Below are 20,917 nucleotides of genomic sequence, written 5' to 3' on the forward strand. Positions count from 1 at the left end.
AAAAAAAAAAAAAAAAAAATCGTAGACACGACACAATGACGGCGTTAATTATACAACGCAGTGTTTACGATCATATTAACAACTAACATTAATATCAATAACTCCTCTGGCTTTAGACTTTACCTTTTAGAGCTTGTTCTTGTCGGCGCAATATAAGTTTATTGCATGTATAGCTACGAATCAGATTATGAAGAATGATTAAGAGCATGCTTTTCCGTTATTTCATCCTTTCCGTAAGGTGTTTTATTTATTTATTTATTTATTTATTTATAATTTTTTAAATAATGATGACAATATTCACTGTCTAAGCATTCCTCGGTATACTACCAACAAATTACGCCCCTGTACCCAAGTAGCCTACCTAAGTTAATTTACATTTCATGTAAAAAATAAGAAATCAAAAAAGACCAAAGTATTATGCTAAATATCCGTACAAACGAACATGTTTGTTGATTAACTTTCGTTGATAAAACAACACAATACAGCCTATAATAATGTAGGCTAGTTAAATAGAAATAGCTTTAACTGCTTGAAACAGTAAACGTTACATTTTAGAAACTTCACAAATACTAATCAATAATAATATAAATAGTAACGAAGAACAAAAATATTAGCCTAGGCTTGTAACAACATAAGTCAGATGTTAAAAAAAACTGCGTCTCTCCGCCTTTTGTTTTCTATTCATATTTTAAATTCTTTGCCAGAAAAACTAACATGTTGACTTTGTTCGGTTTAAACGGAGACTTATTTGAGATTACAATGTTTCTAGCAGCACTGAGACGGTGTGCCTGTACCGCATGCAGATACTTTTTCGCAACCGTGGCAAAGAGGGTATCTTGCTCCGCCGCCTGCATTTCTCGGAAACCAGCTCTACATCGCGGAGCGGCGCGTTCTCAACTACCAAATATGCTGCTCCATTTCTCATCAACGTCTACTATTTATCAGTTTCTCTTTTGTATTTGGCCATTTTTGAAAAGGCCTCTCTGCCATACCTGGCTGGACTAGCTGGGCATTTGCGTTCATGACACCGAGCTGGCTCCGCATTTCATGGGCTGGGTGACATGACCGCAGCTCTGGAGGTTCGACGTGTTTGTCCATTTAACACTTATTTTTCTAAACAAGCCCAACAAATAGCTTCATCCTAATTATTGATTCGCCTTTCTCGTTCTCCACGAATCCAAAATGTTTCCAGATTGGCGCTGAGCGAGCATAAGCAGAGCGTAAAACACTGGCTGCAGTCAGTAAACCATTTAACAGAAGCCCCGTCTGCAGCCAAACTTTAAAAATGTATAAAGCATATTTTAATCGTTTAACTGATACCATTCATCGGTTACAAACGTGCCCTTTCGGTTATTGCTTAATCGGTTATTTTGAGCATCCCCAACTAAACCGCATGTGAAAGCTCTATTTTTTTTTCTCTCACGGCCGCACGCCGGAGATCCGGCCTGGTGCCGGAATACTTTAAGCCCTGGTAAGATCATGTTTATTACTAAGAAAACTAAATCAAAATTATATTTTAATTGAACACATCTGATCACATAAGGTACGCACAGAAAAGTCTGTTTAGTGTTGTGGAAAGGCAAAGCTGAATATCTGTGGTTAAACTGCCACCCAGCGGTCAAAAGCTGCTGGCGCACCAAGTACCGCTGTCGCCGCGGTATGAATGGCGCCATAAGGAACACATTGAAAGTAGTAACATCTGTATATATACACACATACACATTGTCAAAACAAAAACTTTTTTGGATGTAATTAATCGTGATTAATTTGTCCAACACTAAATATTACTTATTAAGGAAAAAATGCTCTTGTGGTATTGCAATATTGAAATGGGGATCTTTTCTGAAATTACTAATTGACTCAGATTAGATGCATAAATGCCATATTTGACTGAAAAAAGAAGTTTAAGACTGTGACTGAAGACTCAAAAACAGATGAACATGTACCTGTGGCCACTTGTGATTGATTGACTGTGGTCACTGTAACACTGCCTTGTTGAAGACCAGACGAGGGCATCAGAAGGCTCTGAGGACTGAGGGGACCTGAGAAAGGGTTGGACAACTGTAAAAGAACAACAACAAAAAAAAACAATAATGAGTCCTTCAAACACACAACAAGGTCCTTGCACACTGAAGTCCAAAAGTTTTCTTTTTTGTATTCATATTCAAGTGAAGGCATTTGGGATTCAGTGCACAACAACCTTTAGTGAGTAAAATGAAATATGAAACCTAATATGAAATATGGTACCTGCTCATGGACCGGAGAGTACGGGCTGCCTGGATCTCCACTCAGCAGTGTCTCGCTGTTCATCTTGGCCTTAAGGCATGAAATGTAACGGCTGCAGAAATCCTTGCACAGGTCACTGACTTTCTCCAGCTCTAACAGATGAATCCTCAGCACCTGGATGGCCTTGACCATCTGATCACAACCAAGCAGACACAGATGTTGGAATCAAAATAAAGGCTTTAAAGTGTTTTTACAGCTATTTTGACATCTCTTACCAAGTTGTCGAGGTCAGGGTCTTCACTAAAGAAGGCTTTGCCGTCTTTTTCTTGACTGCGTACAAAGTTCTCAATGTCAACATCGAAACTGGCAGACGTGACACAGTCAGACCCCAGAGTGGACTGTTCGCACTTCTCAAACAGCAGAGCCAGGAGAGGGAAAAGAGGATGTCTGTGGTGGAGGACAAGTGTTTGTCAGAGACAAAACTTAAGGCATTCCACGGTTGAAGTCAGCAAGATATTTCACGCTGTTAAGAGAGTTGGAGAGTGCTTATCGATGAGCCCTGATTTTAGAGTGCATTGTGGGACTTTTCAGGGCACAAAAATTTTAGTGGACTGGAATATTTTTCAGATTGAGACTTGTCTGATGCCCTAATCAGTGCACCAACTACTAAACAAGGGTGCTGATTGAGACGCGCCCTCAGTCTTGCACTATTAAGCCATTTGCAGGTGCAGCAGATTTTGGCGGAACGTGATTGGCACTCGGAGTGTCTGCAGTTATTGTATATAGTATATTGACCTCAGTCATGCAGGAGCAGACACAGCCATTGGAATCTTACTGGCTGGAGAGATCCAGTCTCACTGACTTATATTGATTTTAACCATAAAAACATCTTGTTATGCTGCTGTTGCAAACTTTTATTATTGCATTCTTTTTTATTTTTTATAAATTGTCTGTAGAGCAAGTAATTTGACCATTTTCATTTTGTCTCCACACACAAATGAATCGAAAGTTTTAAAACAAAAATAGCAGAAAATAGCTTACTTCCATTTTGAATAATAAGGTCAATAAGATGCCACAACACCTGGATTCTTCAGCTTCCCACTATCTCCCAACTTCCTGTGTTGTTTGCCATTTTATTTTTCTCCTGTGTTGGTAGTAGGAGGCAAAATGTATGCATTTTATTTCCTATCCATTTTATAAGGAAGTTTAGGTGTCTTTAACTTTTTTTTTTTTTATTGTCATTTATTTTGGCTTTGACCCTCCATAACTTTACCTTGCTCAATTTCTGTTAATAAATAAGCTTATCTTGTTAATTCTCAGTATTCTGTGCTTTTGAAAAACTTTGGCGAGTGAAAGTACGGGTTTTAGAGATTGTGTGTACAGGAAAACACCAGTAATAATAGCTTATAATAGTGTACAAGCAGCTTAAACTTGCTCATTCAGAAACAAGAACCGGGGACGTGAAACAACTTCAATCATAAGGTAAACACAAAACAAAGTTTCCATCTGAAGCTCCTCCATGGGACTCAACCATTTTAAACACTGGCTCCAACAGGCTTGCTGCTCTCCGTGCTGCCCACACTTTGTCAATGCAACCAAGCCGACGAATTTGCGCTATGCATCGCTGCGATGTGTAGTTAAATATTTTGAAAGGTGTATGTCAGCCACAGCGAAGGGCATGCGACTGTGCGAAGGCTGAAAAAGTATAAATTAACCTTAAAGGCCACCTCATCTCCACCTGATGAGCTCATTCATAACCCGAATGTGACGTTCTGTAGAAGCGTTCTGGAGAACCTTTTTTGTTGATAATACTAGGTTTTGTACTGGAGGTGAAAAAATAAATAAAGTTGCCTTACCAGTCCCTGTAGGTTTAACCTTCTTTTTTTCAAAAAATAAATAGGCATTCAATTTCAGATGAAATTTTTGTAATGGGCTATGGCTGCTTATTTCTCTTTAAGCAGCAGCTCTCATGTAGCACCTTCAACTGGTGTTTCTTATAAGATGCAGCTTTGTGAAATTGCATTAAAACAAAAGCATATATACATTAAAACTGTAAAACAGAATAAAGTGTGTAGGCCTAATAGGAATTGATCAGAAATAAAATCAATTATCTATAATTTCATTAATCAATGTATGAAGTAGAATATTCATAAAGAATGTTTGATTAATCTGCTACTTTTAATATGTTTTTATTTTATATACCGCATGAAAATTCCACTAGCTTCTGCAGTGTTAGAGAAAGCCAAATCACATCCATAGACCCTCCCTCATGTAAGGGGTCAATAGTTGACAAGAAACATTTATGGCTTGTTTCCACTGACTGGTACAGTACAGTACGGTTAGGGTCAGTACGGGTCACGTTTATCAGGCTTGCGTTTCCACTACCAAGGGTACCCTTTTGTGGTGTATGACAGAAAGTTTCAGTCGACATCATTTTCGCTCGAAAAAATGTCTACAGTAAAGCTGTATGGGTCCCTTACATATCATATGAGAAGCACTTCTCACAAAACAGATGCTTTAAACACATAAATACTTCTGTATAAATGTTTATTACTAACTTTTCTATGAACATGAGTTGATTATAACTGCAGATCAATGACAAAGGCAAAATAGCCTACTGAAACATATAACATATATGACCACATACAGACCCGCAGTTACAGTCTCTGATATGCTACCAACTACACAAAGCATACATTTAGTTCTTATTTGAGATCAAAAATAACACAAATCATAGCCCACAGTCAGTGTAAACCTCTCATCTGTGTCTGTAATCTTCAGCAGCACATGTAGCCTCTGTTAGAGAGTAATTCCTTTATTCTGAGTTCATAATAGTCCAAAAGGTGCTAATAATAATAGTTAAACATAGCAGTTTGTTCACGATTGCTGAAAAAAATAATGATAATAGTTGTTTATTGTAATAGAAATATAAATGTAATTTAATCCTGGAATGGCAATGCTGAACATTACACAATATGTGTGTGTGTGTGTGAGCACAGTTACAGGATATTTAAGAGTTTATTGTGTCTCTCTCACCTATATATGCAGGCTTTGTCGATATCCATTTGTGTTTGTGGTTCATTGGATACAGGGCTGCTCGAGTTTCCTGTATTTCCATTGGAAAAGCCCTTTTTAAGGTCATTCTCTGACTGCTCCATTACCTGCATCTGTTCCAGGAGACAATCAAAAATACAATTTCATACAACACTTTATGCGTAAAAACTTGCAATCACATGCACAAACTAAACAACAATGAAACACATATTTTTATGTGGTTTAAAATGCAAAAGTTCATTTATGTTGAATAAATAAGTTTATCAAACCATTTTTATAGACATTGTCTATCTTCAATTCAGAATAACATAAATATAAGAAATACAATGAAGGTCATTTAAACAAACACAGGTTATGAACATCAGACATTTTACATTAATACATGACAAAAAAGTGAAAACTTTTTCTGGCAAAAACTTTGCCAATTTTGCTAAATAATTCTTTAGGCAAGTTCCCTTCATAAAAAAAGGCTTCTACAAACATTAAAAGCAGAACAGACCAATAAAATCTCATTAACAAAGAGAAATCGATAATCATAAAAAATGCCAAACATAATTAGTTCAAAACAAAAAAGATTCACACCTACCTGCTGGTCTCCCTCTGGGTATTTGTCTATGGACACAGACTGGGCAGCCATCATATTCAAAGTGGCCACTGCCAACACTGGGACATTATATGGACAGGCAGCAGGAGAGGACCTAAAGGTAGCATTAAAGCTTTCGTTAAAAAAAAAAGGCTCTACACACAAAACAATCCAATGAAAAATCATGTTACATGATGTGTAAACCACTTTTTAATACACAAGGGTCTCCAGTAATAATATTATCTTTTTTTTTTGTTCAAAATATTAACAATTCTCCAGTTGGGATTTTTTGATCACTTGAACAGTACTGCTAGAGCTGCTAAAATTGGACAAATCTAACATTGCAATATTTTGTTGTTCTGCAATATTTTTTTGTGATATGAATACAATTTTACCAGATGACTTGAATATCTGTATTTGGAAAGAATTTATAATTTAAGATTGATTGGGATGATTCTGCAGAGAAGTGCATCTGCATAAAATATAATAAAACCTGCTACAAACATAGATCAATACAATAAAAAAATGCAATTGAAATAAACAGTTTTATCATTTTCAGAGTCTCATTCAATTCAATAAAATTAATCATTAATAAATGGAACAATTTCTTATGCCTGAATGCTTTTAAAATCATTAGTCACAGGCCTCAAAAACTCATGAAAACTAAAAATATACTGTGATGTGACTATTGCAAATGATCCCATTGCGATATTGATGCTAAAACGATATATTGTGTAGCCCTAAATCCTGTTGACAGTATGTTTGGACAAAACAGCTAAACACTGTTTCAAGACAGATTCATAACACTTCCAATTGAGTGGAATTTTTATATTATTGCTTTTCAAACACTTTTCATATACCCATTTCCACTGTGTGAAGCTCAACAATATTTTACACATTGTTATGAATAACTGAGTTTGGCCTGCGTGGTGTTCATAAAATCAAATATGAATGGGAATAATTGGAAAAATATCGAAGGAAATAACTGAAAAAACAGACAAAGATATCTATAGGGTTCCCAATAATTGTGACCCATATAAACTTTTAAAACTGATGTAATTGCAATCATATGTTATCAATTTTTTGTGATTTTGCCAATTAATAAATCATTCAAAAAGGTTAACCTTTGTGTACGGTTCAAATTTAATAGTGATCTAATATTCATGTTCATGGCTGTTTTTGCCCAATTGACTTCTATTATAACTACAATTGTTTTACCTGAAAGCCTTGAATTAAAATAATCTTGCATTCTTGATTGTTGGTGATTTTCCCAGTTGGGAAGAGGTAAAATTGTCTGTTGATCATCAGTTGGCACCTTTAAGCCTTTAGATAGGCCTGTGCAAATACATTTTTGACTTTTATATGGAGTTCTATGGAGTATAACAGTAAATTAGAATGTGCATGCATAAATACACTTACTATGTTTACCATGTTCTAAAAACTCAGGCACTTAATTGGATTTCACAGACATATCAAGATAAGTGCACAAAAAGGGTCTCTCACACTATACGCCATATAAACTCCAGAAACAAAGCTTTTTTGCACTGCAACTGATGATGAACAATATAAATTACAAATTTTACCTCTTCCTAACAGGGAAAGCCACCAGCAATAAAGAATGCTGTTATTTGATGTCATCGCTTTGCCATTATAGTGGGGCAAAAACAGCCACAAACACAATAAAAGGGTGAACATTTTCAAAAAGTACACAAGCGTTTTGAGCTTTTGAAAGATTTAAAAAAAGATTTCCCAAAATATGTCAAAATGTCACCAAAAATCATTCCATTTGCTAAAACTGACAAAGTTAAAAATCAGGCCAGAGAGGATGAAAACATCCTCAAAAGCACACAATGCTTATACAATAAAGCTATTTTTTTTACAACCTTCTTTCATTTTATTTTCAAGGGTGCCAATATTAGGAAGACGATGAGCATAAATATAGTTTATTTAATCAACTGAGTTTTTTTCTTCTTCACTACATCCAGCTAACCAGAATGTGAATGCCAGAATGTATTGACATGAAAATACAATGTTATGCGATACTGTAGATTACCAACTCTAGGCTTTACAACACAGACATTCAATCACCCACTGGCACATCTGCTCTGGTGGGCGCGAATACTGTAAGTTATATACATTTTTATCCCACGTCTTTCGACATCACCCCCCCCCCCCCCCTTTTTTTTTTTTACATACTATTTATTGATCAAAATACAATGCGCAACTGTACTCTCGCTTCTTGTAATGTCTAATGTAATACAATAAAACGTAATTGCTAATTTCGTGTGTGTGTGTGTATATATATATATATATATATATATATATATATATATATATATATATATATATATATATATATATATATATATATAAAAGTAACGTTAGCTGCAGATCAAATAAACGTGAGACGCTGAAATGAAACATTCTGGAGCAGTGGTCGGTTCGTTTACATCATTGACTCTGAATTTAGCAAAACAAGAGACCGTTCGTCGGAGTATTGTAACCCAAACGTGCGCATTATTTGGACTAGTGTTGGGGAGTAACAAATGTAGCAGCGGTCTCTAAAGTAGAAAACGACATGTTCCTCTTTTTAACCACGGCGCACAGCGGTTAGCTCGAGCTTTAGCCCGCTAGCAAACACGCCGAGAGCGAGTCGCTATCGCAGCGCGTGCGGCGAGCGCCAAACCGCAGCAGCAACATCTAATCCTGCACAAGAGCGTGGTCCTGGAGGTGAAGGGAACGTAAATGAGATTTTTAAAATTATAACCATATTAAAATATACAGTAAATCCGTTAATCTAGCCGGAGAGGCTGTCTCGCGCTCCTCCGGCCTCAATGAGAGAGAGCAGGGGCAGTGGGACGCGGAGAGCCGCTAAGCCTGGGCCTTTACTCAGCGCTCGCCCTTGCAAGAATGAAACCTCCTGTCCCTCAATAAAGCAGACATTTTTTTTCTCAACTATCTAGACATATCCAGGATAAGATTGGCTCGACTGTCCCATGCAACTCCCATGAGCCCTAACATCGTATGCTCTCTTTCACTCAGCCCCGGGCATTTTTGTGTGTTGCTCGAATTGTTTGATTGATAGGGAACGGAAAAAGACGAGTTTGAGTGACAGCTTACCTGGGTGCCAATCTTCGTCACACTGACAAGCGGCTGCAGCAATCGGGATCCGCATTTGTCGCGCTACGTCATCACGCACGAAGACGCAGGGCACTCGGCTCATGAATATTTACAAACGGGGAGGAGAAGTAACGTGAGGCGAGCAGAAGTTCTCGCCCTCAGCGAATATTTAAAAAAAACACACCCATTATGGGAGAGTCCGGGACAATTTGCTTTTGAAATTGTCCCATTATAGTGCTAATTAGTTCTTGCATGTTCTGTCCAAAAATGTATTTTCATTCCTAACTAATTAATAGCGCAGGGCTCAGCAGACAGGCTTTGTTTTCTAGCTAGAATACAGACACAGATACAAAAAGATCTAATATCTGGATAAATAAAAAGAAAACTAGTAACAGACAGAAACAACAGATGGACAGAATTATTAAATTTTTTTTTGATCCTGTGATTTGTAACAAATTTCTTTGATTTTGTCTTCATTATTTGTAATAACATTTTTACATTATTTTTAATGTCCGTGCAGTGCAAGATTCTTTTAAGTACAAACATAACCCTTAATTGATCAATTATTTTAAGGATATAAGATATACTGAAACTATTCATAATGGCTTCCCTAATTAAATGAATTCAAGAAATATAGCCTATCATTTCAACCATTTGTTAATTTAACATTAGAATCACACTTCATTCCTTAAAGGATTATTAAACCTAAAATAAAATTCTTTCATTAATTTCTCCGCCTAACATCTTTTCTGAGACCTTCATTCATCTTTGGAAAACAAATTATGATATTTTAGATGAAATCCGAGAGCTCTCTCAGCCTCCAGACTGGTGTTCAGGGAACGCAAGTAACAGGAGTTGCGTAATAATATTACGAGTAAAGTAACGAATTACTGCTTGATTAGTGTTTGAGTTACTTCAATAAAAATGTATTGCAAGTTATTTTTGGTTTAGTTAATTCACTTTTTAAAATAAATTGCTGAAATAAAATTAACATAGTCATGCTAAACCCCTCACACAATGAGAGAACGCAGGAACAGACAGAGATGAAGACGGCAGAATCTTACATTTCTGCGATGGAAATATTCTCAATATTGCTTTAAACTTTCATTACCCAGTATATATGACATGTATAGCTCAAGATAACATTATCCTACAGTAATTTGTGTGTTTTTTAAAGATAAATGAAGGTTATACAGTGTGTTGTTAATTGCAGAGCTCCTTTATTAGTAAAAAAAAGAAGATAAAAACCCCTGCAAGTTCTGAAAGAGATCATGCCTCAGCCAGGTCAGAAAAAAGCAACGCAAAAGTACGTAACGCATTACTTGCCATAAAAAAGTAACTAAGTAACACAAATAGTTACTTTTTTGGGGAGTAACTCAATATTGTAATGCATTACTTTCTAAAGCAACTTTCCCAAACACTGTTCCAGAAAGCAATGGTCCAGAAAAAGTTCTGAAAAAGTTCAGAAAAGAAATCAAAAATTGTCAAAACATTGAGTGACTTTAGTCAACTTTAACCTTAAACATACAAAGCAAAAAACACTTTTGTGTACCCATAAAATAATTTTGTTAACATTTATTTGACATCAGAGTATGTGTTTACTGGCAATGCACTGTACTGCACTAGTAAAAACATACTGAATCAAGAGAGACATTGGTTAAAAAAGTTGTTTTTAGTTTTCTTCACAGTTTAACATCCTCTTGGAGCTTCATATTACAGATTACAGCTGAAACACTGAAGTTACATAAAATGTTTTGACACTGCTTTTGTTTGCTTTTCCTGATTTTGAACACGACCTTATGCCGTCTATTTAGGATGAGAGAGCTCACAGATTTCATCTAAAATTTCTTAATTTGCTTTCTGTAGATTGGTAATAATAATAAGCTAAAAAATAAGGCAAAAATACAAATACAAAAATACAGATCCACAGCACTCCACTCAGTTAAGTCATCTGTTTTAATACACTATTTGCAGAATTTTACCACAGAGCTTGAGATTTGTCAGCAATTCATTGCAAGAACAAAAGAACATGATGAATAAACAGGGTTGTGGACAAAAGGTAGCAATAACTCAGACCATGCAGTGAAGACTCAGTGTTTGGGTGAGGGTCGGCCTGAGGAAGGCTGGGGCAGACGGTATTTGGCCATCTCCACATCCATATCAGTGAAGGTGTACATGTTGTAGTGGTGGTGCTGCAGGTTCTTGTAGGTGGTGTTGTCGAAGGGTTCAGGCTCCGGCTCTGGGGCTTTCTCTGGGGCTTGTTCTGAGGAAATTAATGCAAGAGATCAACGTCAAGACATGAATAATTATCACATGCATAAGACGGCACAGGCGGTTCATTCTGCTGTGGCGACCCCTGATGAATAAAAGGACTAAGTCGAAAGAAAATGAATAAATAAGACTTAAAAACAGCCTAAAAAGCAGCCTAAAAACATTTAATAAATGTTTAGTAAAAATGCCACCCATAGTGATGTTTCCTTTAAGTCCTAATCATGCTAAATAATATGCGTGTACATAATATAGTGCAGGTGTGAATTTATCAAAGGCAAACAATCATTTCACGTCTGTCATGAAACCACCATTTGTCAGAGATTCTCTTTGCTTTATCAGATCATGCTCAACATGTAAGGGCCTCAAAGGGATAGTTCACCAAAAACTGAAAATTCGGTCATCATTTACTCGCCCTTTTCTTGTTTCAAGCCTGATTTACTTACTTTCTTATATTGAGCCAAAAAAAAGATATTTTGAAGAATGGAAACCTGTAACCATTGATTTGTTTTGTCTACTATGGACGTCAATAGTTACAGGTTTCTTCGAAACATCTTCTTTAGTGCTCAAAAAAATAAAGAAACTCAAAGAATGAGGACATTTTCATTTTTGGGTGAACTATCCCTTTAAGAGAACTGAAGAACGGTCTTCCTGTTAAAGCATAATCTCTTGCTCTTCAAAAGCAATTCTGAATGGGATCATCACACCTTTCATGGTGTTACAGTAATCACTTCCAATCCCCAGGTGGTCTTTCAAACAAAAAAGGGACGAATGGCCTCTAGCGTTTTACCTAGACAGCCGTCTGACAGCTTCTCTCACCTTAACTTTAATTACTTTGTAATTTTCCATTACACATCCTACAACTCCAATAAAAAAATAGTAAACCACCAGATGTTTATAAAATAAGGATCCTTCCACATTACTCTGCATTCACGCTCAGTTTTGCAACACTAAAAGGTACCTAAAAATGAATAAAGTGGTTAATTAAACATCTTGCATGATTGAATATTAATTTTTTTCATTGCATGATCCTATAAACAATAATAATTCACAAAACAAATAAATGTGTTCATCAAGTACAAAATAAAATCAGCCCTGGAAGTGAAGATGCTCATACACACAATGGCAGAAAAAGTGGCAGGTTGAGAAAAGTGCTTCAAATTGCCCAAGAATTTCATAAAACAACAGAAAGGCACCAAAAACTGCAAGAAATAATAAAAAAAGAATAAATTAGTGCTACATTCATGGAGGGGTAAACTGAAAAAAGCATAAATTCTGAGCACATTCACTCAACTCCTGCCAATCCATGATAGCTGACATAATGTAGAAGACTGTATTATATGTATTACTGTAAAAATAACTCATCACAATAAATAAAAAAGAATAGATAAATGTTATTATCAGCTACTTTAAACAGTGGATTTGCTAAATCAGGTGATTTTTAAGTAAAGAAAATTAAAGCAAAATCATTCTACCCCTCCAGTGTTCTTAAAGGCTTTCACACATACTGCAGATTTATTACTGGAGTGTTAGCATTGCTGATTCAACAGGTTTTCCTAAAATACTGTTGAGGAGACATTTGCTTTTGATAATCTGATCAAATCAATAATCCATCATTTCATCAACAATTATAAAAACGTAAATCAATCTTTGACTGATGACCAACTAACTTTGTTTGTTTGTCCATGACCACTGTATGTTTGCTAATGTTACAAATGGTTAGTTTGTACTTGTTTAATGCTGTATGTGTAAATGCCACAATTTAAGCAACTATTATTATTTTGGAAAACAAGTTTGGTTAGTTTCACTTTAGATTTGCAGCTATGTTGTAATGTGTTATGCCTAAGGAATTTCACAATGCACAAAGGATAAGCAAGTAGTGAATTAAGAATTGAAGCCATTTCAAACCACAACCAGATAAACATTCAAACTAGTTAGAAGAAATAATTCTAGAAAAGATGTCATGCAAAATTTAAACTATGTAACAGTTAATAAATTAAAAAGAATAGTAAAGCACAATTAATGTAAAAAAGTTGCAAAGCCATCTGCGCAAAAGCCTTAAAGCCCTGATATACTTTGAGAAAACATTATATTATTTTATTTTGAACAAAAGCAGATCAAAAGTTCATTTCAAGAGTTGAAAACTGAATGCCAATAATGGATGGATGGATGTTCTAGATGATAATCAACTACCTACTACTGTTGGTTTGTGTGATTTTGTAAAAGGTATGTATGACTCTGGAGTTCTGCCTTCCTTGGCATGTAAATTATTTTATTCCTTCGGTTCAGTTCAGAGACTTCAGTAAATATAAATATGCAATTCTAACATAAAGTGTCACTGACATGGTCTTCCAGTATATGCAATAATGTGCACTTTATGTAAAGCTGCTTTAAAACAATTATTATTGTGAAAAGCACTATACACATAAAATTGAATTAAATATAATGCTGTAAAGATGCTTACTTGAAATCTATTTTAAGAAGTTGTATTAAATAAAATATTTGACTGTAGTTCTGAATTGCAGAGCTTGTGCAAACATATGCACATCACTATAAGCAGATGCCTTCTTAGCACTTGTCTTCCTTTGCAGTTTGTTTAATTATTGAAGGGGATGTTCGCTAACGGCTCATTTCCACTAAGCGATGTGGTTCAGTACAGTACAGTGTGCAATTGTTTCTATTTTCACTGTCAGAAGTAGAAGGGAATGTTACCAAATTAGCAAACCATACCTTACCACTTTTGGAAGGGTACCTAGCACAATAGTATGGAACCTAAATAGTGGAGCTAGACTCACTGCAGAATGCTGATTTGGTTACAAAGAATCATCACTTGTGCATGCAAAAAGGGAATGACTACACAGAAAGTGTCATATTTTTAAGGCCGAGACACTGTTCATGATGCTGTGATAATATAATGGTGGTGCCATGAACCATGGTCCATGGTCCATGATGGTGCCATGAACCATGGTCAACCCTGGAGGTGCAGACCTTCCCGGGTATCAATGGTGATGAAAGTTTGCAAAGGAAACTTGATGGCATGGTAAGAAATTTTAAAAAAAGCAAGAACAGGATCTTATGCATGTCATCTCTTTTTGTTTATGACTTTCTTCATTGTGTAAGATTGATGTGGATTGGTATTTATGATATACACGACATTTACAAAGGGTATTATTAGTGGAAACGAAGGCCCGATCAGGGGTACCCATCCCAGAATTGTACTATACCATACCATACTGCTTGCTGGAAATAAGCCATAACGGTATATTGTTGTAACACAATGTATGTGACAACAGAAGAGTTAAGCTTTAAACAGGAAAATTATCATAACTTTTTTTTTAATTGAGCAAAATGCTAATGGTCTAATCTGTTTCAAATGATCTATGGCAAGCTAAGCTAAAACTACTTTTTTCAATGGATTCAAAAATGGAAAAACTCAGCCGCTTAACTCTATTGGTCTTGTAAAATGAGCCTTTCACAAAAAAGGTGGAGTGTTCATTTAAATCAAGAACGAGTAGATCCACACTATGAGTATATCAGGGCCTTGTGTAACAGCAATCCCACTGTAGCTATGAAAGTATATTAGTGCAGAATAAAATGAGAAATGTGTTTCTGTGATGGATCCAGAAAAAGAAGCTGAGAAAAGAAGTGTGGTGTACCCTCAGGCGTTTCCACAATGTCTGTCTGAGCCAGTGCCCCGACAGCATCAGCAGCTACAGGCGCAGGGTCTACCAGCTCTTCTGAAGGGGCTGGTGGGCCTCCTGCCTCAGCTTTAGCCGAGAGATCCTCAGATTTAGGTGCAACATTTCCAGGAGCCTCAGGAGGACTAGCTCCAGGACTAGCTTCTGTAGAGACTTCTTGGACAACTCTGGAAGCCTCTTCTACTTTGATTATTGGTTCCTCTTTAGGAACAGTTTTAACTCCTTTGGCTGTGATTTCTGCTATATTGTCAGGAGTGCCAACATTCAGAGAATCTCCGGGAGCTTCAGGAATTGCTTGAGTTGCTGAGGAAGACTCTTTAGGAGCAGGATCAGGAATTGCTTCAGTTGCTGAGGAAGACACTTTAGGAGCAGGATCGGGAATTGCTTCAGTTGCTGAGGAAGACACTATAGGAGCAGGATCAACAAGGGTCTCTGCTGATCCAACTGGTTTAGCACTTGGATCAGGCCCTTCTGGTGTTGGTTTAGTCACAGTTTCAACACATTCTTTTTCAAACGAGGCAGATACAGGCTTTGCTTTCTTGTCTGCAAGATCAACTTGTTCATTTGCCACACCAGAACCCTTCTTCTCCTCTGCTTTCTCACCAGTCTGTTGTGGTGGTTCAGTCTTAGGTTCCTCATCATCAGAGTCCGAGTCTGAATCAGAGTCACTGGAGGATGAGGACGAGGTATCTTCATCATCTTTCTGAGCTTCTGAGTCAGGATCCAAGGTCTTACTTCTCTCACCTTCTGTAGTGGCTTTACCAGTAGCTGGGATTTCAGTGATCTTTAACTCTTCTACAGCAACATCAGCTGCTGCCGTATCGGCTAGAGAACTGTCAGTTGTCGTCTCACTTGAAGGAGTTGTGAAAGCGGCCTCAGCAGATTCAGATTCACCTAGTGGTACATCTTTGGAAAGAAATCCTGCGACAACCAGTTTAGAAGGGAAGGCAACTGCAGGCTTGTAGGCTAGAAGAGATGCCCTCTCATCTGCCTCTATGGCTGAAGAAATGGCAAATGGGATAAGATATGAGATTGTTTTAACAGTTCATTGCATTTAAAGTAACACTTGTTTTTTGTATATAGGCTTATTTTACAAATCCCCTATGAGTTGAACAGTTGAGTTTTACCATTTTTGAATCCATTCAGCTATTCTCGGAGTTTGGCAAGAGGACCCTTTGCTTAACTTAGCATAGATCCATGAAATAGACCATGAGCATTTCGCTCAAAAAATATTAAAGAAGAATATTGATAATTATCCTATTTAAAGCTTGACAATTCTATAGTTAGGTCATGTACTATGACAGAAAAAAGAAAGTTGATCTTTTCTAGGTTATGGCTAGGAACTATATTCTCATTTTGTCAACATAATAAAGGAACTTTGCTACCATGGCTGAAGCAAGTGCAATTATATTACACAGCGTAACACTTTTTTACCATTTTTGAGTGAAAAGCTAATGGTCCATTCCAATTCAATGACCTAAGCTATAAAGTGCTCATACCAGAAGTTTGAATAGATTAAAAATGATAAAACACAACTGTTTAACGCTAGATAACTTATAAAAAATTCGTCCATTTCCAAAAAACCTTAGTGTTCCTTTAAGAAACCCTCTTTTTCAAATGCAATTACTAAACCCAGCAAACACATAAAAAAAAACCCTTCAGACACTCAGTCAAAGTCCCTTTTAAAAGAAAGTAGGTCTATTTAGCAGCCAGCTTTGCGCAACCTCCCAGGTAGCTTTTTCTATCTAAAACAAGACATGCAAGATAATTTTTTGAGAATGTTTGCAAGTTTAAAAAGATAATCTTAAGGGAATCTTACAGAAATGCTAACTGTGCATCTTTAGCTGAGATCAAGGATAAAATTACATTTTGCAAGGTCTAGTTAAAGAACATGAATAGGAAAGAACAATAATTTAATGTTTATAACCAGTTAATCTCTGTAACTCATGATGGAATCTACGCTACATACAGTACTTGTATGCAAACATTTCTAATGCTATAAACAATAATTTTCCTTCTTTGACATTTCTATCCATTAAAAAATCCTGAAAAAAAAAAAAAATCACTGCTTTTTAAAAAACATTACGTAGCATAATTATGACAATAATAACTGAATAAAAATAAATATTTATTTAGCATTGAATCAGCATTTGATTATTTCTGAACGATCAAAAGCTATGAAAATCCATCTCTGAAAAAATAAAATAACATTGTTAAAAATCTATTCAAAAATCAGAAAACAGCTACTGTAATTTGTAATATTGCGAATTTGTGATCATTTACTAATCATTTTAACTAAGTATTTGGCTCAAATAAGTGTAGTACTCTTTTAATAACCTCAAAAATCTTAATGACCACAAACTTTTGAACAAAACTATTCACAACTAAAACAACTCAAATGATCTTTTAATTATCTCATTTGAATTGTACACATAATTCTGTTCCCCTCTCTAAATTATAATGACCAATGACTGACAGTTACTAATCTTGTCTTGCCTTCAGTGCCCTACAACAAGCAGTTACCAATACTTTTACATAAACGCATTACAAATAAAGAAATAATTGAACGATAAAAGCAGTTAGAAATTCATTCGACCAATGACAGTCTTGAAATCACTACAAACTAGTCAGTATAACATGGGCTTACTATTGTACATCCTCAGGCGATTCTTAGTTGATGAATTGTATCCCTTTAATTTGAGATCACAGATGTCTTTATAAAAGCTCTAAGATTTTAAACAGCTAAATGTGTAGTTTTATGCCATGCCATATAACTGATACCAGACATTTGAACACTTCTTATTAGAAAACGATGTTGAAAAGATGGGTATGAGCTTATTCAAAGGCTTAGCGGCTGTCCAATATACACAATAGACATATTGACCACTTGGCACACACACACATAACATGAATGATATTTGAAGCTAATCATATCGCCTGAATACCTTGCTTGATCTCATGTGGAAACATAACTAATTTACATACAGGTGAAAAATTGACTAATTCATATGATTTTAATCAAAATGTATGATTTTTAAAAGGAGGTGCCCCCCCCCCCCCCCCAACTCTACGGTTATTGGGCATGAGAAATTTGTATACTAAAATATAAAAATGAGATTACAAATTTATACTAATCAGCCACTAAATCAAAAAGTTATAAAATGTTGTGAGATGAAATACCACTAGTGCTCAGTAAGAAATGCTTCAAAACCCGAAATAAAATTTCCACTTTAGGATAAATATTTAGATGGTAATATTTAACATGCATTTTGTAAAACATGTGTAACTTCTTTTATCTTCATTAAGAAGCACCATAATAATTAAATAAAATGTTCTTTATTACATTGAAACACATACACACATAATATACATACATTTACATATTTGTGTGCGTGTGTTTTGATTTTCTATAAAACTTTTTTCAATCTGACTTTTCCAATCTGTCAATCTGACTTTCTAAAAATATTATCATATACACACACAATCAAACATATAGAGCTGAAGTTAATTTATTATTAATTAATAGCCCCCATTAATTTTGTTCCCCAATTTCTGTTTAACGGAGAGAAGATTTTTTCAACACATTTCTAGACATAATAGTTTTAAAAACTCATTTCTAATAACTGATTTATTTCATCTTTGCCATGCTGACAGTAAATAATATTTTACAAGATATTTTTCAAGACACTGGGTTTCAGCTTAAAGGGCAATTTAAAGACTTAACTAGGGTAATTAGGTTAATTAGACAGGATAGGGTAATTAGGCAAACTATTGTATAACATTGTATACATTGTAAGTATTGTGTTATATTGTATGACTATTGAAAAAAATATCTTAAAGGAACTAATAATTTTGACCTTAAAATGGCTTTTTAAAAAAATCAAAAACTGCTTTTATTCTGACCAAAATAAAACAAATAAGATGTTCTCCAGTAGAGATTTTTTTAAAGAGATATTTAAAAGAAAATAAAGGCTAATAATTCTGACTTCAACTGTTTGTAAATAGTCCAAAGTAATAAACTGCTTAAGTGTACTTAAGGTTCTGTAAAAAGCATTTGAACAACATTATGATGTAATTGTTGATGTAAATAATAAGCTAATTGAGCTCTTGAACATATTTCCAACTGCCATAAGCATGTATAAAGGTTTAGATGAACAAATGAGACGTGTATTATGTACATGTAATACTTTAACTTACTTACTACCAGGGCTGTTTATATGGAAGTTGATATTTAGCCACACCACGTTGGTGTTTTGTAACAGCTAAATTTTACAAGGTGGGTCGTTAGCCCATTTGCTCAACCAAGGACATAAACGCAAATACTGCGGACAATTTAGCTTACCCAATTCATCTATACCGCATGCCTTCGGACTGTGGGGGAAACCAAAGCACCTGGAGGAAACTTACGTCAACATGAGGAAAACATGCAACTCCACACAGAAACGCCAACTGACTCAGCAGGGGCTCGAACCAGCGACAGCGCAACCGTGCCGCCACATGTAATACTTTAAAATACATATTTACATTTCTGTTTAGGTGTCCTTAAATGACACAATTAAATTGTGGTGCTTCTAAATACAGAAAGGGATGTAAACAAATGCAAATGTTTTACAATTTCTGACCCAATTCAATTCAGTCTATTTCTTAGTTAGATTGCAAATATTTCTTCAAACGTCTTGTGTATTCGAAGCGTGCCCATTCCTAAACATGACAGACAGTGGTGAAAGTCTCAAATGCTGCTCAAAGATTAAATAAATACAGTGTGCATTGAAGGAACAGAGCTGGGCTAAAATTCTGACTAAACTAAATAGACTTGTACACTTCCTGTAATCTGCACATGCTCTCAATTGTAAGGTGCCCATGTGTGGGTATTGGGAGAAAGCCAATTAGAAGTTGCATATTGGCTCACTTGAACACAGTTCAAATACAGAAAATCTGACATGCAAGCAGTCCAGTGCTCAAGTGTAAACACCTCAAGTGTATAGGAACAGCCGAAGCGTAGCAAGATTTGCAGATGATGCATAATGACTAAATAATAGTGATTAAACGTCCAATCATGCTGTATCGTGAGTGAGAATACTACAGCGTGTTAACATGACATACACAAAACATTTAAGCTTGATGAAGGTGGTAGATTTATGGTTAAAAAGCATGCCCTTACTCTTACTTGAAGCCTTTCCCTTTTTCGGTGTTTTCGGTGGGACGTCCGCTTTGGTACACAGAGCTGCAGCAAACTGGGTTTTTGGTGGGATCCAGCCTTCACGCAGAAGACACTGTAGCAACACATATAAATACAAATAATCAATATTTTTGCGATATATAAAACTTACACTATGTAGTATGTAATTATTTAACACCATGTATCTGCAAATCGTCTGGCTGACAGTGAATGAATCTGACAAAACTCCTGATTTAACCTGTCATCGTAAAAGATTAAACTGAAAGACTCTTGTATGCATCACATTTACAAAGTAAATCGTCTTCGTTGAAAAAGAGTCATATTAATCCACCATTACCTTGACAGATCCAAGACGACCTAACCTGAGCAGAGACATGGCCATTTCGTTCTGCTGTTATTATTGTCCGTGTGGAAAAATGATCTTGGTTGCTAGTAGTGACGTTCCGCTCTGTGCCCAGGCTCCGGAGCGTGTGTCATCTTTAGAAATCCCAGAATGACAATGGCACATTTGTGACTGCTGGAAGGTTCTTTTTTATTAGGTAAGTTTAAAAATATTGGGCCTGGTAGCGACCTCGTCAATCGCTTTTAAATGTTGCGTTTAAATCCCGCCTAAAACACTTAAAGAAACATTTAAAGAAGCTTTGTCTAAATTCTTGGATATTGACAATATTTGACATTTTTGTGTAGAAGGAATAATTCTAAACCTTGTTTAATTTAAAGAAATTATAGTTGATTTTCTAAATTGGCGGTTCATTTCGCTGTGGCGACCCCAGATTAATAAAGGGACTA

General features: G+C 35.7%; 2 protein-coding genes across 3 annotated transcripts; both read right to left on the reverse strand.

Annotated features, from left to right (window-relative positions):
• Positions 1–1,946: 1,946 nt before the first annotated feature.
• On the reverse strand, positions 1,947–9,057 carry LOC130220472 (homeobox protein PKNOX1-like; the record flags this gene model as incomplete). Its single annotated transcript, XM_056452749.1, has 6 exons — positions 8,984–9,057; positions 5,867–5,978; positions 5,263–5,393; positions 2,502–2,673; positions 2,248–2,418; positions 1,947–2,061 (listed from the first exon to the last, which is right to left on the reverse strand). Coding segments are annotated over exons 2-6 (643 nt in total), but the record flags the coding sequence as incomplete, so codon positions are not given.
• Positions 9,058–10,921: 1,864 nt separating this feature from the next.
• ndufv3 (NADH:ubiquinone oxidoreductase subunit V3) lies at positions 10,922–20,574 on the reverse strand. Of its 2 annotated transcripts, none has more exons than XM_056452751.1 (4): positions 20,466–20,574; positions 20,117–20,222; positions 14,908–15,948; positions 10,922–11,246 (listed from the first exon to the last, which is right to left on the reverse strand). In XM_056452751.1, exons 1-4 carry the CDS (start codon positions 20,508–20,510, stop codon positions 11,074–11,076), a joined length of 1,365 nt encoding a protein of 454 aa, XP_056308726.1. In that variant the 5' UTR covers positions 20,511–20,574; the 3' UTR covers positions 10,922–11,073. The 2 variants fall into 2 exon arrangements, with proteins under 2 accessions (XP_056308726.1, XP_056308725.1); XM_056452750.1 differs by having other exon boundaries at positions 20,111–20,222.
• Between the last annotated feature and the right edge of the window lie 343 nt (positions 20,575–20,917).

Source organism: Danio aesculapii, unplaced genomic scaffold, assembly GCF_903798145.1.
Source record: "Danio aesculapii unplaced genomic scaffold, fDanAes4.1, whole genome shotgun sequence".
In the NCBI taxonomy this organism is placed as follows: Eukaryota; Metazoa; Chordata; class Actinopteri; order Cypriniformes; family Danionidae; genus Danio; species Danio aesculapii.